This window comes from Debaryomyces fabryi (genome assembly GCF_001447935.2).
Source record: "Debaryomyces fabryi strain CBS 789 chromosome Unknown contig00051, whole genome shotgun sequence".
NCBI classification, from domain to species: Eukaryota; Fungi; Ascomycota; class Pichiomycetes; order Serinales; family Debaryomycetaceae; genus Debaryomyces; species Debaryomyces fabryi.
The window spans coordinates 27701-52676 of record NW_015385477.1 but is presented as its reverse complement, the minus strand read 5'-3'; the positions used below and the strand labels follow the sequence as shown (position 1 = coordinate 52676).

Genomic DNA, 24976 nt, shown 5'->3' with positions numbered 1-24976 from the left:
TACAAAACAAAATAGTTATCGTTATGTAAATAGAAAATACAATACACATTTATCAAATTGAATAATTTTCATTAATTATTAAAGAGATCTAAAATACAAGAATATAGAATAGAAATGATGATAATGACAATGGTAATGACAATAATATCTTTAAAGGATGTTTCTTACGATTAAGTGAATAACGTATCTTCTTCTCTCAAATATTCACCAATATCTCCTTGTCTGAATGCAACAATACCAGTTGGCTGTAATGCCCTAGCTTCGTTAGTCGACTTAGCACTCACTCCAAACCCTAAAGGCACATCGTTCATCGAATAAACTATCACACCCGCATGCTCTGGAATGTCATCGGACATTCTACCAATATGGGCTTTCAATACATGGTTCCCGTATAAGAAAGGCATCTCACCATTCGTCTTAATCCAGACCTTAAACTTTGCATATTGCGCCAAGTATGGTAAAGAAGTGATGTGCAATCTGAACTTCCCAGTCTTAGTGAATTTTCCAAAACAAGTACCGATCGACATCAACTGATGTCTTGACACAGAAGTAGCAAAATTTGCTATTTGTTCTGATACATAGTATACTCTATCTTTCTGCAAACGGAAAACATGAGGATTAGTAGGATTGTCAATTAAAAACGAAATATTTCTACCAATATAGTTTGCCAACTTCTCGAACACAACCTTAGTTTCTTCTTCTGTTAAGGATCTCATTACTTCTGTTATATCTTTAGTATCTTTTTTAATTATCTCTTCTTAAGATCAATATTAAATGTACTTGAAGTCAATAAATTTTTCAGTCACGTGAAACTTCTGTGAGGAAGCGATGAGGAAATTTTTCAGGCAGTAGTATATGGTACTAAACCTTCATTTTGAATACAATAAGTTGTAATGTCTGAGCCAATTAACAATAAAGAGGACGTGAAACCTAAATCTGTCGAACCAACTGCAGATATTCCAAATGATGAAGTGGATGAATCTGTTTATAAAAGGGGTCAGCAAGATAAGTGGACTCGCGCCCGTAAAGGTGATAAAAGAGAAAACACCAATAAAAGATTCAAGAAGAATTCAGGCGATAAAAAGGAGAGGGAGCATAAGGTCACGTAGGTATGTTTTTTCAAAACCAAATCTGTTAAGAATTAAGGATTACTAACAATAGTAGTGAATTTACCCCAAGAGTAGATGAAAATGGTAACCCATTGCCAAAATCGGAAAGAAGACCTAAGAAGAAGGTTGCATGTATGATTGGATACTGTGGAACTGGATACAATGGTATGCAGATCCAAAATAACCTTGACGTTAAGACTATTGAAGGAGATTTATTCCAAGCATTTGTTAAAGCCGGTGCGATCTCACCTGAGAATGCGGATGATTTGAAGAAGAACGGTTTTATGAGAGCAGCTAGAACTGACAAGGGGGTTCATGCTGCAGGTAATGTGATCTCGTGTAAGTTAATTATCGAAGATGAAGATATTTTAGAGAAAATCAACAAGGAATTACCTGACCAAATTAGAGTTTGGGGTATCGAAAGAACCAACAAGTCGTTCGATTGTCGTAAGATGTGTTCTTCAAGAGTTTACGAATACTTATTGCCTACATACAGTTTCTTACCACCAAAGCCTAAGACTGTTTTGTCCGAATTGGTCAAGAAAGGTAAAGCTGACCATCCAGGAATAGTTAGAGATGACCCTGAGGGAGACGCATGGTGGGCCGAAACTTCTCAGGCTATCTTAGATAGTGGAATTTCTCAAGATGATGTCAACAAAGCACAAGCCATCTTAGAAGCTACTAACAGTATTGATAATGAAGGATCTGAAATTAACAAGGAAGATACTAAGTTGTACAATGAGAATGGGGAAATAACTGAAACCGGAAAATTGATTAAATCTATCAAACAAATCGAGAATAAGAGAAGAAGATCTTATAATGTTTCTAAAGAGAGATTGGAATTATTCCGTGACGCTATGAAACAATATGAAGGTTCTCACAATTTCCATAACTTTACTTTAGGTAAGTTATATAAAGATCCCTCTGCAAGAAGATATATGAAATTGACCACTGTATCTGATCCATTTGTTATTGAAGGTACTGAGTGGGTTTCAATCAAAATTCATGGGCAATCGTTTATGTTGCATCAAATTAGAAAAATGATTGCCATGGCGGTTTTAGTAATCAGAACTGGGTGTCCAATTTCAAGAATCCAAGATTGCTTTGGCCCAACTAAAATCAATATTCCAAAAGCACCGGCTCTTGGTTTGTTGCTTGAGAATCCTGTTTATGAAGGATATAACGGCATGTTGGAAAAATTCGGCTATAATAAAATCGAATTTGAACCTTACAAGGAAGAGATAGATAAATTTAAGATGAAGTATATTTATGATAAAATTTACGGTGAAGAAGTTAAAGAAAATGTATTCTATGGATTCTTTGGATTCATTGATACTTTCAAAGGAAATATCGAATCAAAGGAAGGCAAACATATCTTTGATTTCTTAGGAGCAGTATTCGAATCAGGACTTAGCAAGGACAATAAAGTTGTAGAGACAAATAAGGATAACGAAGACAATGTACCTGCTAAACCTCAGGATAATGTTGATTAGATTTTATTTAGGAATAGTAATATTCAACTTGAAAGTTAACAAAAATAGTTATGACTATAGCTTATTTATATCTATATAACATTTCATCTTTTAAATGAAAAAAAGTTACATGAATTGAATAATCAATACAATATATATTAGTAATATATAAATTTATGAAAATGATATTATGCAATTATTGATATTCTATGATATCTAAATTATTTTTTTAATTTTCTGGTTTTCACTTTCCAAGCATACGAAACAAATAAGCAATAAAAATCAAATTAAACTAAAGCCAAGTAGAAAGATTGTTTGATGAAGCCTGCTGAGCTTGCAGACTTTGATTATCATTTATACGACGGGCAACTTTAAGTTTTGAATCATCCTGAGAAGGACTATTAAAGCGTTGGTTACTATTAACATTTGAATAATTTTCAGGCATTCTTCTAACTTTCGGTTTCTGTTGATAAATAGGGTTGAGTTGTTGTTGTGTAGATTGTGAGTTATATGGCACAGAAACAGGTTGCTGGAGGGTTTGGTTTTGCGATGGAGGAGTATGGTGCATGTTCTGAGGTATAGCATGTTGTTGATTTATGTCTTGTGGTGGTAACTGTGGAGGTTGTTGTTGTATCTGTTGCTGCTGTTGTTGTTGCTGTTGTTGTTGATCATTATTATTTTGTTGTTCATCTGTTACCTGTGATTGTTCCCTTTGTTTTTCTTGTTGGAACTTGTATAATGTCCAATCGAAAACATAATCATATCTGTAATTTTCCCTCTTAAATAGATCTCTGAAAATCTTTCTCAAGTATGGATAGTCAGGTTTATCATCGAATCTTAATGTCTTAATGTAATTCATGTAATCCAAAAATTCTTTTGGTAATCCCTTGGTTAAAATATCATTAGGGGTAGTCATCTTCTTTTCCATGATTCTGTCGTACTTCTGTCTTTTAGTTGCAGCTTTTAACCCTTGCCATGGCAATGAGCCCCTGCAAAAGTAAATCAACACATAGCCTAAACTTTCCAAATCATCTCTCCTCAGCTGTTCGATACCCAAGTGGGTGTTAACCGATGCATATCTGGCGGTACCGGTCAAGTTCTTATTTTCTCTATAAGGAATATGTAAATGAGTTCTTGGATCTCTATATTTCTTGGCTAAACCAAAATCGATAACATTCACCTGCGATCCTCTTCTACCTATACCCATTAAAAAGTTATCGGGCTTGATATCTCTATGGATGAAGCATCTAGCGTGAATATATTCAATTCTGCAAATCAACTGATCTGCTAACAACAATACAGTTTTGTATGTGAACTTACGATTACAATAATTGAAGAGATCCTCCAACGAAGGCCCCAATAAATCAATTACCATCGCATTGTAATCACATTCAGTACCGTACCATCTAACAAACGGAATTCCTACCCCTCCACTCAATGCCTTATACACCTTAGCCTCATATTCCAATTGTGGATGCTTTGCCTTGGTGTTTTCTAATTTAATAGCAACCTCTTCACCTGATATGATATTCGTCCCCAAGTAAATATCTCCAAATGAACCTGATCCAATCTTACGTCCAATCCGATATTTCTTGCCCACTCTTAAATCCATTTCTAATTGTTGTGATGTTGATCCTGTTAATTAATTACACGAAGCAATTTTAACGTATACGTATTAATTTTTTTTTTTGTGTAGTACTATTGAATCAAGTAAGTTTAATGTTATACTTGTATTCTTGAATAGTACCGTATGATATATCTCAATACAATATATTAATTAGATTATCTACTATCTACCCGCTGAACTATAGGAAACAAGAGAAATTTGATTTCTGCTGATGCTAAAACACAAAGTGTCACAAAACACACAAGAAAAATTATTCGGCAAGTTTACACAAAACTTCATCACTGGCAATGGCCGTACCTGGAACTTGATGCAAAATATTACTGTTTTAGATAAATAATATAAATTAACAATTAAAACAAGAGGTATATATATACTGCATAAGATATGTAACAGTAAACATTCGTAATGTTAGACAAAATACTCAAATGAGTCTATATTAAACGATAAAAAGTTACTTTGCGGAAGAAGACTTCTTGAATTTTCCCAAAAATCTCTTGAAAAAAGCATCTTTCTTCACTTCATTGTTGACGTTCTTGGAGGCCTTTTGGACATCTTCTTTGGCAGTTTCACCTTGGGAGGCTAAGTCTGGTTTGGTGGTGTCTTTAGCACCTTCAGCACCGGCAGGAGCTGCGTCTTGGTCGACAGCTTCTTTGAGTCCTAATGGGGTCTCACCTTGGGTGTTTTCAGTAGCTGGGACAGCTTCTGCATCTTGAGTAACTGGCTCTTCTAACTGAGGGGCAGCCTCAGTTTGTGGGTTGGATTGTGGAAGTGCTTCCGGTTCTGCAACTAAAGGTTCTGGGTTTGTTTCTGGAACTGCTTCTGGTTCTGCAGCTAAAGGTTCTGGAACTGCTTCAGATTGGCCAACAGTTTCAGTAACTGGAGCTGATTCGGAAGCATTGACACCTTCAGTTTGAGGGGCGGCCGAAACTTCTTGGTCAACAAATTGGCCCTCGGAGGCATCGGTTTGGTCAATGGCTTCGTGTGCAGCTGGCTCATTACCTTGGCCAGCAACACCTTCTTGTTCGGTTGCGCCAGTTTCTAATGGTTCTTCAGTCTTCTTAGCTTCAGATTCTTCTGCTGGTGCTTCGTGACCAGTGACATTCTTGGAATCATCTTTGGCATGAGAATCGTTGATAAAAATTCTCGATGTTCTCTTTAACTTATCTTTAATACCCATTGTCGTTTTTATGGAGTCTTGTAAATTATAATAGAAATATAGCTTAAACACTAATTAATAAAAAGTGGGTTTATATTTTACGTCCTAGAGCATATTTTAATTTTATTTATGTCCGCCGAATATGACCAGAGCCCAAACACTGGCTTCAATGCTAATTAGGCGGCTCAGATTTATTATTTACGTCCCAATCTAGCAATTACACGATTACCTACACGTCCCTTATTGAGCCTGGCTGTACCACATTAGCATACCATTTACGTGGTATGGTTTGATTATCACTTGACTACGTTTTAGGCATAACTAATTTTAGTATCACGCCAAATTCACGATTTTTTCTGTTCTCATGTATGTATGCGTCATGTAATGCATAAGCCTATGGTACTACCACCGCAAACCTACGGTAACCTCCTCCCGTATCGTATCATTTACTCAGTTCAAGCCGCTTTAACTATGGTTGAGCCGTTTACGTTGAAACGGCTGAACAACGGTGCTTATGTAATTACGTCCACCGTTTGTTATACCAAATGCATAAAACATGCTTTAGATACATTCTACAATAGTTCCATGATGTACAATAGGCGGTAGTAAAGGGTATGTATCTCACGTCAGTCAGTCCATAAAATATAGACCAATGCAATGCAAATTAATATCCTGAAACAAGCAGTAACTTTTATGTCTCAGGCGTAGGGTACGAATGTCTCGTGTGACAATTTTGCTTGGTCATGGATTCGGGTTCGGTGTGATTCCATCCTGGACCCATCCGCTAAAAGCCAACTACAAAATGTTCTGGGTGTAAAGAGGAGAGTAAGTGGTGGATTGGGTTTTTCGGCTCGGTATCTGGAGTGGGTTGGAACCCCCTGGACCAAAGGATAAATTTTGCATAACACAATGCGACCAGACAAACAATTCTGTTCGTTTTAAAATCGACTATCGAAAGGGCAGAAATTTACAATAGAGGTGAGGTTGGGCAATTGAGCCACGGCTTGAATTAAACACGGAAGTAGTCGAGTTAAATATTAAGTGTGGAAACTGGATGCTTATCAAGCACCATAAGTCGCGAGATCGCGGGTATCAATAGCATACGATTACGTATTTGGTCTTCTAGCCGCAAGGAGGCGGACCACAAAAATTGTTTGTAGTGGCACACCTCTTAGTGATGACGGACTAATGATGGTACGAATGTCCGTTCAAGTATAAGGGTTTAGGCTCTAGGGTATGCTTTAAGTAACCTATATTGAGTATAACTTGTACTTAGTTCAGGAAGTTATCTGTTGGTCCGGAAAGCCGCCTTGAACCACTTTCCGAAAAAATATCGCTTCCTAATGATCTCTACAGCCATCTTGCGTCGATTAGCCTTGTATTCTGTAGAGAATAGAGAATTCGGGACGTAGCTGGCTATTCTTGTCTGCGTCGAACATCGCGATGAGCTGAAAAGAATAAGTCCGCCTTTGTACTTCCTAATTTGGGTATCCTCCTAACAAGAATTTTAATGCCCGCTTAAGTCCACTAAATACCGCTGAAATATACGTCATCATATACCTCAGCTTACCACCGCTCTTCTACTAAAGGCATGTCTATCTGATTGCAAAATTCTACCATGAAATATGTCTGTCGTGCATATACCATTTTTGTCTTATTTATTATATACAGTCCAGGACACCATAAACATAAACAAGACAATCCACAATAAGCTGATCGGGTTACATCAACATAGGGTGAAATATATGCCTGAGACCATGAGTGCATCATCGAGTCAGCTTAAACGCATAGAAACTCGTATAGAGAGTTTATCGGAGTCGTTGTCGAAGTCGAATGCACGCAAACCACTTGGTAAATTTCAACTAAATACATTTGATAACAGTAAGATCACCAAGCTTCAGAATGAAAAGATGAGACTGCTGAAAAGTTCAAATATACCAATCAAACTGCCTATACGGAAGAAGACACATTCTCCGGCTCAGTCATTGCAAAACGAGCGGATGGATACGAAATTATCATTACAAAAGTTACCTTCGGCAAGCAGACATATGAAATTGGATGATTTTGAAATTGGTAAAGTACTTGGTAAGGGAAAGCTAGGAAAAGTATACTGCGTTAAACATAAGACATCCGGATACGTAGCAGCATTAAAGGTAATGGCTAAAAAAGACCTCATAGACTTAAAGTTGGAAAAGAACTTTCGCCGAGAAATTGAAATCCAGTCTAACCTAATTCATCCCAAGATATCGCGGTTATATGGCTTCTTCTACGACCATAAGAACGTGTATTTGATATTAGAATATTCAATTCATGGTGAGTTGTATCACCACTTAAAAGTTCAGAGAAGATTTAATGACCCAACTGCTTCACACTATATTTATCAAGTAGCATTGGCACTCGAATATTTACATTCAAAACACATTATTCATCGGGATATTAAACCCGAAAACATTTTGTTATCAACTGATGATTGTATTAAATTGAGTGACTTTGGGTGGTCCGTCAAGAGTCTGCCCAGCTCCACTACCAAGAGACTAACCATATGCGGAACATTGGACTACTTACCTCCTGAAATGATTGAATCCAATGAGCATGACTATACTGTTGATATTTGGTCGTTGGGCATCCTCTGTTATGAATTTCTTGTGGGGAAACCCCCATTTGAGGAAATAGATAAAAATTCAACCTATAAACGAATCGCTAAAGTCGACTTAAAAATACCTAGCTTTATCTGCAGTGAAGCAACAGATTTAATTTTAAAATTGTTACAAAAATCACCTAAAAAGAGAATAACATTGGCCGAAGTTATGAATCATCCTTGGATTTTAAATAATAAACAGTATTGGCCCAATGAAAACTGACTAAAAAAATTTGCATACTATAGTCCACACCATTAGTTTTAATTCTGCATCTTAATTTTCCCACTAGTATATATTCAGGTTTTTATGAAATATATTTCTTTTTGCATTAAATACATCTGTAAAAGACGGGGGGGTTTACTTCCCTAATATCGTATTACAAGTTAATTTTTTATTAATTATTTATAAAGCTAATATACATAACTAGGCTTGTTGTTGTTGCTTTTGCTGCTGCTGTTGTTGTTGCGCTCTAGCTTGGCGCTGTTTCATAAGCATCATTTGTTGTTGCTGCAACTTCATTATTTGCTGTTGGAACAATTGTTGCTGTATTGTATTATGCTGGGAGGTAAGCAAGATTGCTTTCAGCGGTGCTCTTACCAGATACATTTCTCCAACAATAGAAGAAATATTTTGAGTCAAAGAATCCCCATTACTTGCCCCTTGGTCAACATTTACTAAAGCACAGCGACCTTGAAGTCCACCCATAGATCCTGAAATGGCTTGGTTTGCCAAGGTCAGATCATTTGCTGAACTATTGGCAGAGCTGTTATTTGTAGTGTTGTTATTGCCGGTATTAATTAACGCATTAGCATACGCTTCTCTCATATACAAAAACTTATGACGATTTCTAGTAGGCAACATAACTTTTCTTTCCAATGGAATAGGATAATTTTTGGAAACTCCCTCTAATACAAGATGCGTTTCTTCATCAGCATCCAATACCTTATTGTACAAACCATTAGTTGCCATACCGTCTTCATCATTTTCGTTTCCTCCATTGAACGCAGCGTTTTCTCTTCTTTGGACTGCAAGAGCATTATTTGCTGCCAACTTAGCTTGATTCCGTTTCTGATACTGTTGTAATAAGACATCATATGGTGCACTTCTGCCCAAAACTGCTCTCTTAGCTCCCATCGAATGTGTTTTACAGGTCAATGACCTTGCACAATATCCACCAGATGGCAATGGAACACCACATTGTTTTTCAACATCAACTGGTCCCTTGGGTTTACCCAGGTTCTTAGGTTTTGGCTGTTTCTTTTTCTTCCCAACTCCATTACCAGTACCAGCTGATGATGGAACGGAACTACCATTAGAGTTGGCTGCTGCTGCTGCTGCTGCTGCATTTGCGGCTTCTTTCTCCTTCTGGGTCTGTGACTTCTTATATTTTTTCTTGGGTCTTGCTACACCATTTGTGGAAACAGGTGTCCCTGAAATAGGTGTGGTATTTCTTGAAGAGTCGGCCGATGAAGGTTCAACATCTAATAATGGGTTGGCTGCACCTCTACCTCTTTTGCGCTTGTTGGTATTACTGTTGTAATTACTAGAACCTGAATCTTCTTCCTGTTGCTGTTTCTTCTGTTTCATTTCCAAACACTTTGAATAATGGTTCTCTAAACTTCTTTCTCCAATCGGTCTGTTACAGGATTTGCAAACTTTGTACTTGATAACCTGTGATAAATAAGAATTATCCGGTGATGATTTATTAATCAAACTTGAAGCTGCTAAGGTATCACCAATATCTGGATTCAAATGTGTGTCTAATTTCTTATCAAGATAAACTCCAAAGTCTTTCCACACAATAGGCTTTTTATTTAATTCGTTATTGTTAAGCGAATGTACACTAGCTAAAGATATGGCTTGTTTGGATCTTCCAGTGGACATTCTCTTATTATGGAGAGACAACAATACTCTTCTGCTATAAATACACCGTTGAAATTAATATATCTCTTTAATTCAACGCTTTATTATGAATGAATATTCTCACTTGAGAGTACGTTATAGGATTGATCTTTAGAATGAAGCCTACGAAGTATATGAACTGGTCTGGTTCATTATTTTAAAAGATACCGTTGATCGAAAGTTACACAAACCTGGGGCCATATTTTTTTCAATTATAGATTACAAAATTAAAACATTAACATATATATTTAAGACTCCAATATCTGTAGCTTTCTCCCCCTTTTTGATATTGTTAATAAAGGATTTGTTTGGAAGTTTGCCCGTTGAGTTGTAAGATTTTTGTGGTGTTTCTTGAAATGCCTAAAATAGCTCAATAAAGGGTTTGATTTCATCTTCCAGCATCCAACTTCTATAATTTCGTAACAAGCAGGACATGCAAGAGCCTCGGTTATACGAGGTTTGTGGGATGTTCGCTTTTTTATTATGTTACCATTGGTATCTTCGGGGCTTTCAGAATTTGGAGTAGTATCACTGTCGTAAATATGAGAATTTTTGGTGATAAGATATCTACCATAGCAAACTCCTTCTGGAGTCAAATAGTTATTGGAGAAAATTCCATGCTCTAATGTTAGATGAGACAAGTAACTAGAATTCTTGAATGGTAGAAACTTGACTTTTTCACAGTAAGCACACATTCCACACTTGCTTTCATTAACTAAATCACCAAACTCGTCCAACTCAAATCTGTAATACTGAGGTTCATAAGGATTATTCAAATCGTAAATTGAGCTTTTTTTGTACACAATGTTCGTTATCGTATCTTCTAGCTCGCTTATATCTCTGGAATATTTGACTCTTTGCCATAATGTTGACATGGGAGGAGGTTGGATCATCAGAGACTCTGTTTTTATGACTTCGATTAATTTCACATCCGCCGATTGTTTTGTATTAAGATTAATCGCCTCATTCTTCAAATTATTATTCATTAGTGGTGCCCCTATGGGTCTTCCTGTATATCCATTGTAGTCAATGGTAATTGATAAGCATTGTATGCTTGATTCCTTAATTGATATTTTGATGTGATCGTTCACACATGTCAACCTAAATCTGTCAGAGACCATTCTATTTTTTATATCTTTACCTTTTTTCTCTTTTTTAGTCATAGAATCTTCTGTTAAGTATAATTCTTGTTTAAATTTTGGTACTGGAGAGTACTCGACTTGCTTTTCATTATATTCATTCGTGGCTAAACTTTCTATAGAGTCTGTCGTCGAATTCATCATGTTCAAACGACCCATACATTCCTTCTGGTCATAATGATAATTATCCGTTGCCTTCACATCATTGTGACCGAACTTATTATTCTCAATACCCCAGAGAGTGGAAACTTGTTCAAAATTACCATCATATATTTCTTCTGGCTCAAAAACTTCATTGGCAAATTCATAAATAGTTCTATCATTGTCAAAACTATTCGCTCTTTGCTTTGAATCTTCTCGATAATCTTCGTAGCTTGATATACCATCAAGCAAAGAGCGTGGATTGGAACCGCTCGATAAAGATGGCTGCGAAATCTCTTTTGTCACATACATTGAAGGCAATGTAGAATTATCCAAAGCAGGAATCATTTCATTCAGTATAGCTGAACTTATTGATTCATTGGAGTATCCCAATTCGGGGTTACTTCTGCTTGCGTATACATCATGGTAACTACCAATACCTGATGAATTTAATTTAATGTCGTCGGATTTAGGGTATCTTCCATGTAAATTTGTATTATCAACAATCTTGGCAAGAGGATCAATTTTTCTTTGCTTCAACTCATTAATACGAATATGGCTAGAGTTTTGTATATTATTATTCATCATCATTATCTGATTTTGGATGTAATCAAATTGTTCCATTTTTGGTCAAAAATTTATTAAATTAGCAAATATAATAAATATTGATTCAAACTGGAAACTAGTATCAATATTACAACAGAATAAAGTAAAAGTAGTCTGAATATTCGTTTCTTTATATTGATAATTATTTAAACAAATCATCTTTCTTGGTATGCCATATTGCAACAACATTTATAAAAAGTGAGCCACTGTTTTAATTAAACGAGCTCGAAGTACGTGGGATTAATTTTAAATATTAGCTTATAAGCATAATAAACTATAAATATACCTCAGTACTCCTCTACGGACCGTGAATCTTTTATATAGTTCTTGCAATTGGCTATAAGTACTATTGTACTGATTATTATTGAAGACATCTAATCGTGTATATAGATATTTCATCGCAGCCTTTTTTTTTTTCTAATTTTTCACTCCATATATTTGATCCAATTGTAGTCTCCAGAATAGTAATATCTTTATACTTAATAGTAACGGAATGTCATTAGGAAATACTGTTCTTGCACTCTGTTGCATATTATACTTACTTTCTGGCGGAAGATGGTCCATAGTTTTAGCAGTTGGTACTTTATCTTTTTTGTACACTAAGAATAAGCAGACTACTCAGGTTATAACGAAGAGCATATCTGAAGAAAAAACAGTTAAAGAACAAAACAATAAACCTTCACCTATATATGCTGTTGACTTTACTTCAACTTCATTTACTCCTGACGCCACCACACGTATTCCTGAAAATAAGTTAAGAAGCATCAAGCCAGTTTCGTCATTAAGACCAAGAGGTAGAAGATCTCCGAAGATTATTAAAGCTAGTAAGCCAATAACTAATACCAGCGAACCGACTTTAACAAGATCTGCCGTAAATTTACTTGACTCACAGATATATATCTTTTATACTACGTTGACAGGATCATCACAAAGAGTCGCTAAGGCATTGTACGAAAAGCTCGAACACTTACCAAATTTGACAAATAAACCGAAATTATTAAGTCTTGATGATGATGTTGATGATCTTGAGGAATACTTTTTAAAGACACCTAATGCAGAGAAAGACAAGAGCATATATCTTTTGGTTTTGCCTTCGTATGAAACCGATTCGCCAATTGATTATTTCTTGGAACACTTGAAAGAAACCTATCAAGATTTCAGAGTCGATAAATATCCAATGCGATCACTTTTAGGATTTGCTGTTTTAGGATTGGGTGATTCTGAATCATGGGCAGGTGAAAAGTTTTGTTATCAAGCAAAATTGGCGGATAGATGGATGGGAAAATTAGGTGGAAGAAGATTGTATCCTGTTGGAGAGGTTTGTATGAAATATGATGGTGAACCTAAGACAAATACATGGATTCAAAGTTTTGCTTCTTTGTTAGCAGACGACGAACCATTCTATCTTGATGCTAATGAAGAAATTGACGATAGTGATTATGAAAATGATTCAGATGGTGAAGATGCAAACACATTAGTTGATGTGGAAGATATGGGTGACATTATTAAAAAGCAAGGTACAAAGGGTTTATCCAGTCAAACCGAAGTGAAGCAAATGGTTGCAAAGGATTCTCCAACTTTCAAATCATTGACAAAGCAAGGTTATACGATCGTGGGATCCCATTCGGGTGTCAAAATATGTAGGTGGACTAAAAGTGCATTGAGAGGAAGAGGATCTTGTTACAAATTTGCGTTTTACGGGATCAAATCTCATTTGTGTATGGAAACCACACCATCATTGGCTTGTTCAAATAAGTGTGTGTTTTGCTGGCGTCATGGGACTAATCCTGTAGCAAAACTGAACTGGCGTTGGGAATTAGACCCACCAGAAAAAGTTATGGAAGGAGCATTACAAGGACATTATCAAAAGATTAAACAAATGAGAGGTGTTCCAGGTATTCAAATGGATAGATTTGAAGAGGCTTTTAAAGTTAAACATTGTGCATTATCCTTGGTTGGTGAACCTATCTTTTACCCTTATATCAATGAATTTGTTGGAATGTTACACGAACAACATATTTCATCATTTTTAGTCTGTAATGCTCAGCACCCAGACCAACTTGCAAAATTGAATAGAGTTACCCAGTTATACGTTAGTATTGATGCACCTACAAAGACAGATTTAAAGAAAGTTGATCGTCCATTGAATAGTGACTTCTGGGACAGGTTAATGTCATGTTTAGACATTTTGCGCACTACTCAATCTCATCAACGTACCGTTTTCAGATTGACTTTGGTTAAAGGTTTTAACATGAACGATATCTCTAGTTATGCTGATATGGTTATAAGAGCACAACCTTCTCAAATTGAAATAAAAGGAGCTACTTTCTGTGGATCCTCAAATAGTAATGGTAATCCGTTAACCATGCAAAATATCCCATTTTATGAAGAATGTAAGCAATTTGTTATCAGTTTGTCAGAAGATTTAAAATCGAGAGGATATGATTATGAAATAGCTGCAGAGCATGCCCACTCATGTTGTATCTTAATGGCTCACAAAAGATTCTTCCGTAATGGAAAATGGCACACTCATATTGACTACCCTAAGTTTTTCGAATTATTAGAAAGTGGAGAAGAATTCAATGATATAGACTACATCAGGGAGACTCCTGACTGGGCAGTTTGGGGTTCTGAAGAAGCTGGGTTTAATCCTGTCGATACTAAGTTTGACAGAAAGGCAGAAAAAATGAAAAATAGATTGGAAAGAGAAGAAAAAGCTAAGAAGGTGCTTGAGCAACAAAAAATTCACTAATTTTTATAAATTCTACATATGTATATATTTAATTTTCCAATAAGATATTGCTATACTACGTACTGAAGCAAAATATGTAATATTATAATAGAATGATTATAGTAATATAAAAATGACTTCGTGTATATTTAAAACGAGCGTAATATTTCGATTTATAAATACAGAACTGAACACATTTCGATAATTTATCTTTCAATTAGAACATAAGATACTTAAATCATCATCTATGCCAGGCAAATTGGGCAGTAATTCCAAAAAGATAGCATTTATCCATCCAGATCTTGGAATTGGTGGAGCTGAAAGATTAGTCGTTGACGCAGCCGTAGGTTTACAAGAACTTGAAAATGAAGTCATAATTTATACTTCTCATTGCGATAAGAAGCATTGCTTTGAAGAAGTCAGTTCCAATTTATTGAATGTTGAGGTTTATGGTGACTTTTTTCCAACTAATATTTTGAAGAGGTTTCACATACTATTTGCTATTATCAGACAATTTTATTTGGTACTTGCGTTAATCATTACTGGTAAAATAAAACAGTATGACTACTTCATAGTTGACCAATTATCCTTTTGTATCCCATTGTTATGCTGTTTTAGTAGACCTGATTGCAAAATTTTATTCTATTGTCATTTCCCCGATCAATTACTAGCATTAAAGGGTGGTCTTCTTAAGAGGTTTTATAGGATACCGTTTGATTTTATTGAGGAATGGACCACTGGTATAAGTGACCAAATAGTCGTTAATTCTAACTTTACCAAAGGTATTTTCCATAAAACATTTAAGGGGTTAAATAATATAGACCCGGGCGTTATTTATCCATGTGTTGACCTTGCCTCTGCGACTGATACTGACGAAGATAAGTTGATGGATAAAGAGGTGAATGAATTCTTTAAGAATGGTAAGTTTTTTCTTTCTATTAATAGGTTTGAACGAAAGAAGAATATTGACTTAGCCGTTAAATCATTTGCTAAGTTCAAGGCACAATTACCTAAAAACGTTTCAGAAGATAACAAAGTGAAACCAAGATTGGTCATCGCTGGGGGATTTGACCCCAGAGTCGTTGAAAACGTGGAATATTTACAAGAGTTAAATAGTTTAGCAGAGCTGTTGGATTTGAAATGTTTCACTATTAGAGGCAAATTACTAATAATACCACCTGCTACTGATGTATTATTTTTACCATCTATTAAGTCATCATTAAAGAAATCTTTGATTAAAAATGCTGAATTATTATTATACACACCTTCTTTCGAACATTTTGGAATTGTTCCCGTCGAAAGTATGCTTTTTAAAACCCCTGTATTGTCTGTTAATAATGGTGGTCCTTTGGAGTCTATTGTTCATTTTACTTCTGATAATATTGAGACAGCGACAGGCTACTCTCAAGAACCTAACGATGAATTGTGGTCAAGAACGATGTTTGCATTTTACTCTGAACTAGACGAAGCTACAAAGATAAAGTTGGGCGAAAATGGATTGAGTAGAGTTGATGAATTATTCCTGAGACAACAGATGAGTGAAGCATTCATGCAAAACTTGATTCAAAGTAATTCAAAGGATGAAGAGAAAGGAATTTTATATGGGGTTCTAAAATTATGGAGAATTGAATTGCTATTGGTTCTTATTAGTTATTATTTGGTAAGATTATATAAATAGAGAGAAATGGTATAGATCTTTACTTAAACATTTCTTTAATTGATTTCCAGAGATGTAGTTTTTCAGGCACCCTTTGTCTTACACCATTGGCATTCGAATTACTGCTACCTCCCCCACTGCCGCCATTACTATCAAACAATCCGAACATACTTTCACTTTTGTAATTCTTCGGATTTGACTGTCTCTGTTTCGCAGCCTCTTCATTTTCATACCATGCTAAAGCTTGATCACGTAAAGTTGAAACAGTTCTATCATACAGTTTACGTAATTCTATTTCGGGTCTTAATTTAAATTTGTGTATACTAGATGAAGGAGATTGTAAATTATAGTCACGTATCAAATTATTCAATGCTTTAGTTTTCTCTATAACGTAGGGTAATTGACGGGAATAGAACTCGCTATCATAGTAGTTAGATGGATTTCCACTAATTTTATCGATTCTACTCAAAACTGCATCTCGAGATATCGACGCAGGCTTTAAGTTATAAAATAAAAATTTAAACCATTCATTATCTATCGTTTTTCGAAAATCAATAATTTGTCGATCTATGCTTTGTTGACTATCTATCCAAGGTGGTAAAACCTCTTGCTTGTTTAGTATATGATTCATGAAATAATTTGTGTCAGTGCAGTTTCTCAAATGTTCCCTATCTAATGGCTTGCCTCTTACACTAGACATATCACCAGTATCATTAAAATGTCCCGTATCGTGATTAATGCTAGCATTTATTTTTGCATCTGCCAATGTAGTGGCCATCCCAAGTAATGTGTGGGGAGAAGAAGAATTAAGAAACATCGAAGGGCCTAATAATTTCTCCTTATAGAGCTCCCTGAAATTATCATCCTCCTTTTTAGTGTTACCGATCTTATAGTCCAAACTAGATTCTTTGGCATTTTCAATCCTATCCTTGATACTCATTGGTGGAGTGATAATAGTTTTCTGGTATTTAACTGGTGGCGGCTTCAGATCAAGAAGCATCCGTAAGTTGACATCGTGGACTGATTCCGTTCCATCCCAAGGTTTATTTGCCACTGTATCAGCAATATCTTTCGCATGTCTATTACGATTGAGTATTGATTCACTTTTCAAATGCGATAATTCTTTCTGAAATGCCATCTTAAACTGCTTATCTGAATCAACAGAATACTTGCTATATATCTCTTTCAATTTGGGATCTTTATTGATAAATGAAGGTGACGTCTCCGAGAGCTTACTCTCCAATATCTGGGTGAACCGCTGGACAAGCGCAGAATTCTTATCATCCTTCTGCTGTGAATTATTTTTTTCTTCCTCTTCTGGAATCTTAGGAACCTTTGAATACCCTCTGATACCAGCACATCTTGCACAAACTCCTATCTGTTTCCTTGTAATCATTACCCTTATTATCCAGACACCTTCTTTCTAAACGAATCACTAACCATATCGATCTCAATAAAGCTGCAGTCACGTGATTTCAACTCAGACTATCATCAACCCTAAGCAGTTAATGAAAAGAAAGCCTTTTAGAGATGGCTAGAGCGTCCGGGTGTATTATGGTGCTAATCTTCTGGCGAGGAAACAAAACGTGTTCGAATGGTATGGGATGTTGTAGGAACTTCGAGCACGTCATAACCATTTCGATGATGACTATACTCCCCACTTGAATTATCTCCAGAAAGTGACCCAAATCAACCCCAATCATGCTGATTCATTCTACATAGTATACTATAATTATGACCCGCTTATATTCTATACTAAAAATCCCTCTATAAACCTGTACCTTTTGGTACATTCAGAAATGAACAGTCCGGCCGACATCTCCTGACTTTGTGTGGTGACGATTTACGTACCAGTGATTACAACAGACATGTTGCATGACAGATCAGACGATATTGCCTCCAAAATCATCATCTCAACTAAATTTTCAAAAACTTATACGAGGGTTCTAAAGTGCGTAGAACACCAATACTCCGCACCCAAATACAATTGTCATCAAGAATAATAATTTGCATACAAAACCCATCACATATTCTCTCTTCCCCCCAGCAGTTATAATCATCTGTTTCTCTAAGTCCACATCGTCCATAAGTTTGATTTTACCTTTGTAAGCATCTCGGCTGGCATTTGTGGCATTGCGGGTGTCGTTCTCGATTAATCTGTTCAAGTGATCATCATTTTTAGATTCGGTAGAACATACAGAAGATATTGATGCTGAATGATTTCTCTTATTATCACTAGCAATAGGAATTGTATGACTTGTAGATCTAGCCCTTGTTATAGATGGCTTGAATGGAGCGTTTGTAGTGTCCACTGTGGGTGCAAACAGCACTGAGGGGGTTCTTTGTGGTCCAGCTGGAGCGTTTTGTTTGTTATCTTTCATCTTTAGCTACGGGTATATGTTGATTTTTTAAAGACAAATAATTTGAACTTCTTAATATTTCAACAAAAATTCTTTGGTTGGGCGTATTACCTAAAGCAGGGATACCCGTGGTTTATATATTGACATTTAAAAATGCTATTTAAGGTGACTTCCCCAGGCATTCTGGTTACGTAGTCATGGTACGCTCGCTTCGAACTTTATACACAAGTATTTATTTTGGTGTAAGGCTGTTACCTGGAATGCAGCGACAAGAACAATAGAGGATTAGCTAAGGAGGTGGCTGTACCATTTCAAATTGCATTAACTTTAGACCAAATATGTCTACAAAGAGTAATAGACATCTAATTGGATCTTGTTGACCATGATATCAGTTATTGATTTTGTTTACGTTCTGCATCTAGACCTATATGTTCGTGTAGCGCAGGTAGCGAGGGAGAAGGTGTAATGTATAGAGCATCAACTCCTCGAGACTATGAATGAGCGAAATCACAGCAAGCAGCAAGAAATGCCACACCGAGAATGTCGTAGGGTCGTTATAATAGTTTACAGCTGTTTCTATAAAAATGACAGTGCTAATAGTAGCTTGTAGCAAGAAGGGATGTTTTTGGAATGGAATGGCTAGCCCTGTCAAAATTTAGAGCAGGAAGGCTTACACGGGATTCCCTGTCCCAGCGAGGAATTTAGTAGGCGTTGCTCGCTGTAGACAATCATTAGCGATAGGATATTCTCGTGAGTGCGCGCCTAAAGAATGTATTAAGGGAGCTAATTGGGACCGCCCTAGTCAATCCCCCTACCATTTAGTGATCCTAGGGCCATTAATAACACCTGCAAGCTGCAAGTGATTGCTTCGACCATATACCTGTATGCGCCTTTACATAAACATATGGATAGATAAATGGTTAGGAAATGGTTACCATGGAAGCAGTACCTGATGGAGTCAGTTCTTGGGTATTTCATTGCTGTTGCATCCATGGATGAACTTTTTGTATAATTGGTGTTGTCGTGGTGGATCAGGTCACAAGTCATTTGAGACCCAGTAACGATGAAATTTTAGTTAGCGCGAAATGGACGAGTTTGTGTAACTTTTGCTCTTTCAGAATCGACCTTGATAATAAACTGAGGCCACCAAGCTACTATTACGTACTGATTATACCATATAAGTTTATACACTATTTGCTTCAATGTGGTTATTCGATTGGTGTATGTATTCTTGCAATAGATGTTATACGAGTTTTTTGAAATAGATTATACTAACACGAGAATAGTTCAAGATGTTTTAGCATCATTAGGGTTATGGAACAAACATGCCAAATTATTGTTCTTAGGTTTAGATAACGCCGGTAAGACAACATTATTACACATGTTGAAAAATGACAGATTAGCTACTTTACAACCAACCTTGCACCCTACATCTGAAGAGTTAGCTATTGGATCAGTTAGATTTACTACATTCGACTTGGGTGGACATCAACAGGCACGTCGTTTATGGAAAGATTACTTCCCAGAAGTCAACGGAATTGTTTTCTTGGTTGATGCTGCTGATCCAGAAAGATTCGCAGAATCAAAGGCGGAATTAGAATCCTTATTCAAGATTGAGGAATTAGCTAACGTTCCATTCTTGATTTTAGGTAACAAGATTGATGCTTCTTCTGCTGTTGGTGAAATGGAATTGAAATCTGCATTAGGTTTATACAACACCACTGGTAAGGACACTGGAAAGTTACCTGATGGCCAAAGACCTATTGAAGTTTTCATGGTTTCTGTCGTCATGAGAATGGGTTACGGTGACGGTTTCAAATGGTTATCTCAATACATTTGAGTGTATGTCTACGTGAACGCTGCCTTAACATATAGCCTAATAAATGTAATGTAAGTTTATATCCTACTGTAGATTAATAGCCATTAGCACTTCGTTCAGCAGTGGGTAGTACTGCTATAAATTTAAATCACGTGATAAACCATCCCATCGGATTTTTTTCTTCTTACAAATCGATGAAGGTTCACTATTGCCTACCATTAAAGCTCTTTACATTCCTAGATTTATTTAAGCAAATAATTATATTATGAGTGACGTTGGAGCAAATAAAGGTTCTTTGCATCCTGAACCAAAGAAATGGAAGATTCCAAAGGGTCCAAAGCCAATTCTGCATAAAAATAAGAATACTATCGGATTAGGTAGGACAATTGCAAACCAGAAAAGGTTAGATAATAAAATTACTTTCTTACCAGATGGTGAAATGAGATTTACAACTGACAAAAGAGAAGCTGACTGGGTGAAATTAAGATCAGTGACACAAGAAAATGCTTTAGATGAGTTTTTAAATACTGCTGAGTTAGCTGATACTGATTTCACAGCTGAAAAGAACCAACAAGTCAAAATCATTAAGGTTGGAAACACTTCTATTGTTAATCAGAATGGATTATTAACTCAAGAAGAAACGTTAGAATTACGTAGAAAGCATAAGATCTTTGAGAATAAATTAACAGTTCCAAGAAGGCCTGAATGGAATAAGAATCAACTGAAGTTAGAAATTGAGAGACAAGAAAATTTAGCCTTTTTAGAATGGAGACGTCAATTAGCATCACTTACTGAAAATAATGATTTATTATTAACACCTTTTGAAAGAAATATTGAAGTTTGGAGACAACTATGGAGAGTTGTTGAAAGGTGTGATTTAGTTGTTCAAATTGTGGACGCAAGAAATCCATTGTTATTTAGATCTATTGATCTTGAAAAATATGTTAATGAATTAAGTATGCCAGATAATAATGCTACCAAGAAGAATTTATTGTTGGTTAACAAAGCAGATTTATTAACTAGAGAGCAAAGAATTCAGTGGTCAGAGTATTTTACTTCGCAGAATATAAATTACGTATTTTTCTCCGCTTCCAAAGCTAATGAGTTATTGGAAAAGGAACAAGAAGAGTTAGAAGAATTACAAAGGGATCCTAATTATACCCCAGAAAGAAAGGTAGACGATGAACCAGAAGAAGTCAATTCTAAGATTAGAATCTTGAAGATTGATGAATTGGAAAACTTATTCTTAACTTCGTCGCCTAAATTTGAACATTCAGAAGATTTCCCTGATCGTAAGCTTCAAATTGGTTTGGTTGGTTATCCAAATGTTGGTAAGTCGTCTACAATCAATGCATTGGTGGGCTCCAAGAAAGTTTCCGTTTCAGCTACTCCAGGTAAGACCAAGCATTTTCAAACTATACATTTATCTCCAGAGGTATTATTGTGTGATTGTCCTGGTTTGGTTTTTCCAAATTTTGCTTACACTAACGGAGAATTAGTTTGTAACGGTGTTTTACCAATTGACCAATTAAGAGAACATATTCCACCTGTTTCTATTGTCTGTCAAAGAGTTCCTAAGTTCTACCTTGAAGCATTCTATGGTATTCATATCCCAATTCAAAAGATTGAAGATGGTGGTAATGGTGTCTATGCAAGTGCAAGAGAATTATTAAATGCGTATGCTAGAGCTAGAGGTTTCATGACCCAGGGGTTTGGGAGTGCAGATGAGTCAAGAGCCAGTAGATATATCTTGAAAGATTATGTTAGTGGGAAATTATTGTTTGTTAGCCCACCACCAAGGAAGATAGGTGAGGATGAGTGGGATTTACCAAGTATCGAAGAGGCCAGAGAATTAAATAAAGAATTATATTCTTTAAATACATTACCCGAATCAAGACAACACCAAATATTAAGTGCATTATCATCGAAGAATATCAATGCTGACGATTTTGATTTATCAAAGGGATTAGCAGGGTTGAACTTTTCTATGCATATAGGTGACAAGTCATCCAATTCTACTGATTTGGAAACTACGAAGAGAGAAGCCGGGGCAAGTACTGTTTTCTACGGTGGTAAGCAAGCTTCTTTGGAAAGTGCTGGTGATGATTTAGATCGTGAATTCTTCAAGATGAATAGTGTTCAAGGTAAGTTTAATAAACCTTTCCATACGGCTGGTGAAGCCAGCAATGGTAAGAATAAGAAACATGGGAAGAAGAATAAGAAGGCTGACAAGAAGACGAGAGTGGTAGGTTATTAATATATATTATTTGATTAATGCACAGTTTTCATGACATTTATTTTCATAATCTTGTAATTGTTTTCCACAATCATAGATGGCTTACAGGAATAATTAAATCAATTAAATATTTTATTATTTACATAAAACATAACTAATTTTGTTTTGTGAACTCTAAACGAATTAAATTGCTTAGTAGATTCTGAAAGATGGACCCATAGTAGATTTGATGACTAAGGAACCAACGTTTTGCCAGTTCTTCTTTAATAAAGAAACTAAGAAGTTAGCAGACATCATGATTTGGTTGACTAAGGTGTCTTCGTCCATTTCGACGTTACCAATAGCAACGGCTAAACATAAGACCTTCTTCAATTGGAACTTGATGGTAGACTTAACATCGGTGACCTTGGAGTATAAATCATCGTTGTGGGAAACTGGAGTTGGGAACTTACCAGCCTTAGATAATTGAGGACCTAACAATCTTGGGACTTGCTTAATCAAGACTTCGGAAGCAATGAAAGAGTTGTACTTCTTAGCTAACTTCTTAATTAACTTCTTGTTCTTGTTTAATTTCTTCAAGTCATCGACGGACATAGCATCAACACCACAAGACTTAGCTCTGTCGACATCAAAAGCATCACCAAAAATACAGATGGTCATGTTTGGTCTTGGAACTTGAGGTAATTTCAAGGTACCAGAGAAACGCTTATCTCTTTGAGGGTCGTAGTTCTTTAAACCAACTTGTAATTCAACGGTTTCTAAGAAGTTTCTCTTCTTAGTTTCGTTGGAGAATTCCAACAATTTTTGAACGTGTTCACGAACGGAAGCAGATGAAATCTTAGACATTTTCAACTAATTAATTCGTCTCCCAAAAGGTATTGGTAAATGTAATTGATTCGACGAGGATAAAGTTTCAAAAATCACTAGAGTATGGAAGAGGATGTTACTAACAAAATATACTATCGCACTGGGTACTAATTGTGAAAAATTTTGGTTACACAAAACTGAAGGCCATCTCAGTCTGAATTGTGACTGCTAAATGTTACACGTGTGCACTATAGACCATTAGGGCGAGTCATATTTGGATGTCGCGGTTGTTTGCGACATAAAAAGAATAATGTCGCAATATGCCTCTACTATTATTTGTTAGATAAAGTGTTGATGATACGTTAATGCTGTATATGGTTAATGTTATGATGCTAAGAACACCCAAATTTCTTGCTTGGGGGGATACATCAAGGAGGATATGTAATCGGAAGCTTTTGGAAGGAGTGCGATATATATGTGGTAGTGGAGTCAAGCCACTTGCCAGGAATGTCAAGTTGGAACACGAACTGTGGAAGGCGAAGGTAGGGGGACGTAATCCAAAAACGAAACTATCGAGACAGGAGCGTATTGATAGGATAAATATGCGGAATCGGAGCAAGCTCCAGGACCTTGATAACGAGTTTGGGATTTTCAATGGTGATGTAACGAAAGTGCTTGATTTGGGGTTTGTGCCAGGAAACTGGAGTGAATTTGCTCGTTATAGACTATGTCAGGTACATGGGGTTGACGAAGACAAGTTTCACGAAAAATGCCATATATTGGGGTTTGATATCCTATTTGGCACCCCACCACTAGGTGTTTCGTCCATGCAAGGGAATATCTTTTCCAAATCTGCACACGGTCTTATAATGCTGCATTTTAAAGATATTGCAATGAGGAAAGCCGTTCAGCCAAAAGACACCAATAAAGATGAAATGGACGAGTTTCAACAATCATATTATTTCAAGGAGCAAACCGAATCATTGATTGAACAACAGGTCAGTGACTTATCGGAAGATTTTGGCAGGTTAAAAGTTACAAATAGGGAAAAGGAAATTGACTATAAACCTGATTTGATTCTATCTGATTTGTCAGCGCCTTTCATGCAAGCAAAAGGATTTTTCAACAATACCAATTCCAAACCGTATTTGCGAACGGCTGCGAATCCAATACTAAGTAGGACTATAACAGATGAGGAGAAGTCTGCAATAGATTCAGCAGATGCTGCGTTGATTTTAGCCTGCGACATTTTAAAACAAGGTGGCACCTTGATACTTAGACTTTCTAAGGTGGATCCTGATGATGCTGAAATTATACTTTTGGAAAGTAGGCTCGACAAGGTTTTCAATCATGTCTTCAAATGGAATAGGAGTGGCTTGTTTGACGAGCAAAGTTATAAACCACAAGATGCTTTTTATGTTTGTATGGATAAGATTGATGATGTGTGTGATAAAAAGCATGTCTTTATGATTTAATAGAATATATATTATAGATGAAACAGGCACGTCTAGTAGGTGATATCCTCAATAATATAATTAGATTTAATTAGCCTTATCTTACAACTAATAATCGAAT

General features: G+C 36.1%; 15 protein-coding genes across 15 annotated transcripts; 7 read left to right on the top strand and 8 right to left on the bottom strand.

Annotated features, from left to right (window-relative positions):
- Positions 1 to 170: 170 nt before the first annotated feature.
- On the bottom strand, positions 171 to 716 carry NIP7 (ribosome biosynthesis protein; the record flags this gene model as incomplete). Its single annotated transcript, XM_015611572.1, has 1 exon — positions 171 to 716. One exon carries the CDS (start codon positions 714 to 716, stop codon positions 171 to 173), a length of 546 nt encoding a protein of 181 aa, XP_015467623.1.
- Positions 717 to 893: 177 nt separating this feature from the next.
- Positions 894 to 2602, top strand: AC631_02741 (pseudouridine synthase; the record flags this gene model as incomplete). Its single annotated transcript, XM_015611571.1, has 2 exons — positions 894 to 1105; positions 1165 to 2602. 2 exons carry the CDS (start codon positions 894 to 896, stop codon positions 2600 to 2602), a joined length of 1650 nt encoding a protein of 549 aa, XP_015467622.1.
- A 271-nt stretch (positions 2603 to 2873) lies between these two features.
- Positions 2874 to 4193, bottom strand: HRR25 (serine/threonine protein kinase; the record flags this gene model as incomplete). Its single annotated transcript, XM_015611570.1, has 1 exon — positions 2874 to 4193. The coding sequence occupies one exon, from the start codon at positions 4191 to 4193 to the stop codon at positions 2874 to 2876; it is 1320 nt and encodes a 439-aa protein (XP_015467621.1).
- A 466-nt stretch (positions 4194 to 4659) lies between these two features.
- AC631_02739 (uncharacterized protein) lies at positions 4660 to 5385 on the bottom strand (the record flags this gene model as incomplete). Its single annotated transcript, XM_015611569.1, has 1 exon — positions 4660 to 5385. The coding sequence occupies one exon, from the start codon at positions 5383 to 5385 to the stop codon at positions 4660 to 4662; it is 726 nt and encodes a 241-aa protein (XP_015467620.1).
- Positions 5386 to 7109: 1724 nt separating this feature from the next.
- IPL1 (aurora kinase) lies at positions 7110 to 8225 on the top strand (the record flags this gene model as incomplete). Its single annotated transcript, XM_015611568.1, has 1 exon — positions 7110 to 8225. The coding sequence occupies one exon, from the start codon at positions 7110 to 7112 to the stop codon at positions 8223 to 8225; it is 1116 nt and encodes a 371-aa protein (XP_015467619.1).
- A 201-nt stretch (positions 8226 to 8426) lies between these two features.
- On the bottom strand, positions 8427 to 9887 carry AC631_02737 (deubiquitination module subunit; the record flags this gene model as incomplete). The annotated part of the gene is made up of 1 exon (XM_015611567.1): positions 8427 to 9887. One exon carries the CDS (start codon positions 9885 to 9887, stop codon positions 8427 to 8429), a length of 1461 nt encoding a protein of 486 aa, XP_015467618.1.
- A 266-nt stretch (positions 9888 to 10153) lies between these two features.
- AC631_02736 (DUF4451 domain-containing protein) lies at positions 10154 to 11770 on the bottom strand (the record flags this gene model as incomplete). The annotated part of the gene is made up of 1 exon (XM_015611566.1): positions 10154 to 11770. The coding sequence occupies one exon, from the start codon at positions 11768 to 11770 to the stop codon at positions 10154 to 10156; it is 1617 nt and encodes a 538-aa protein (XP_015467617.1).
- A 514-nt stretch (positions 11771 to 12284) lies between these two features.
- Positions 12285 to 14543, top strand: AC631_02735 (putative tRNA 4-demethylwyosine synthase; the record flags this gene model as incomplete). The annotated part of the gene is made up of 1 exon (XM_015611565.1): positions 12285 to 14543. The coding sequence occupies one exon, from the start codon at positions 12285 to 12287 to the stop codon at positions 14541 to 14543; it is 2259 nt and encodes a 752-aa protein (XP_015467616.1).
- Positions 14544 to 14769: 226 nt separating this feature from the next.
- On the top strand, positions 14770 to 16200 carry ALG2 (GDP-Man:Man(1)GlcNAc(2)-PP-dolichol alpha-1,3-mannosyltransferase; the record flags this gene model as incomplete). Its single annotated transcript, XM_015611564.1, has 1 exon — positions 14770 to 16200. The coding sequence occupies one exon, from the start codon at positions 14770 to 14772 to the stop codon at positions 16198 to 16200; it is 1431 nt and encodes a 476-aa protein (XP_015467615.1).
- Positions 16201 to 16219: 19 nt separating this feature from the next.
- AC631_02733 (uncharacterized protein) lies at positions 16220 to 17575 on the bottom strand (the record flags this gene model as incomplete). Its single annotated transcript, XM_015611563.1, has 1 exon — positions 16220 to 17575. The coding sequence occupies one exon, from the start codon at positions 17573 to 17575 to the stop codon at positions 16220 to 16222; it is 1356 nt and encodes a 451-aa protein (XP_015467614.1).
- Positions 17576 to 18125: 550 nt separating this feature from the next.
- On the bottom strand, positions 18126 to 18560 carry AC631_02732 (uncharacterized protein; the record flags this gene model as incomplete). Its single annotated transcript, XM_015611562.1, has 1 exon — positions 18126 to 18560. The coding sequence occupies one exon, from the start codon at positions 18558 to 18560 to the stop codon at positions 18126 to 18128; it is 435 nt and encodes a 144-aa protein (XP_015467613.1).
- Positions 18561 to 19779: 1219 nt separating this feature from the next.
- SAR1 (Arf family GTPase) lies at positions 19780 to 20379 on the top strand (the record flags this gene model as incomplete). The annotated part of the gene is made up of 1 exon (XM_015611561.1): positions 19780 to 20379. One exon carries the CDS (start codon positions 19780 to 19782, stop codon positions 20377 to 20379), a length of 600 nt encoding a protein of 199 aa, XP_015467612.1.
- Positions 20380 to 20623: 244 nt separating this feature from the next.
- Positions 20624 to 22615, top strand: AC631_02730 (putative GTPase; the record flags this gene model as incomplete). Its single annotated transcript, XM_015611560.1, has 1 exon — positions 20624 to 22615. The coding sequence occupies one exon, from the start codon at positions 20624 to 20626 to the stop codon at positions 22613 to 22615; it is 1992 nt and encodes a 663-aa protein (XP_015467611.1).
- Positions 22616 to 22786: 171 nt separating this feature from the next.
- On the bottom strand, positions 22787 to 23440 carry RPL10A (60S ribosomal protein uL1; the record flags this gene model as incomplete). The annotated part of the gene is made up of 1 exon (XM_015611559.1): positions 22787 to 23440. The coding sequence occupies one exon, from the start codon at positions 23438 to 23440 to the stop codon at positions 22787 to 22789; it is 654 nt and encodes a 217-aa protein (XP_015467610.1).
- Positions 23441 to 23790: 350 nt separating this feature from the next.
- Positions 23791 to 24876, top strand: AC631_02728 (uncharacterized protein; the record flags this gene model as incomplete). Its single annotated transcript, XM_015611558.1, has 1 exon — positions 23791 to 24876. The coding sequence occupies one exon, from the start codon at positions 23791 to 23793 to the stop codon at positions 24874 to 24876; it is 1086 nt and encodes a 361-aa protein (XP_015467609.1).
- Positions 24877 to 24976: the final 100 nt, after the last annotated feature.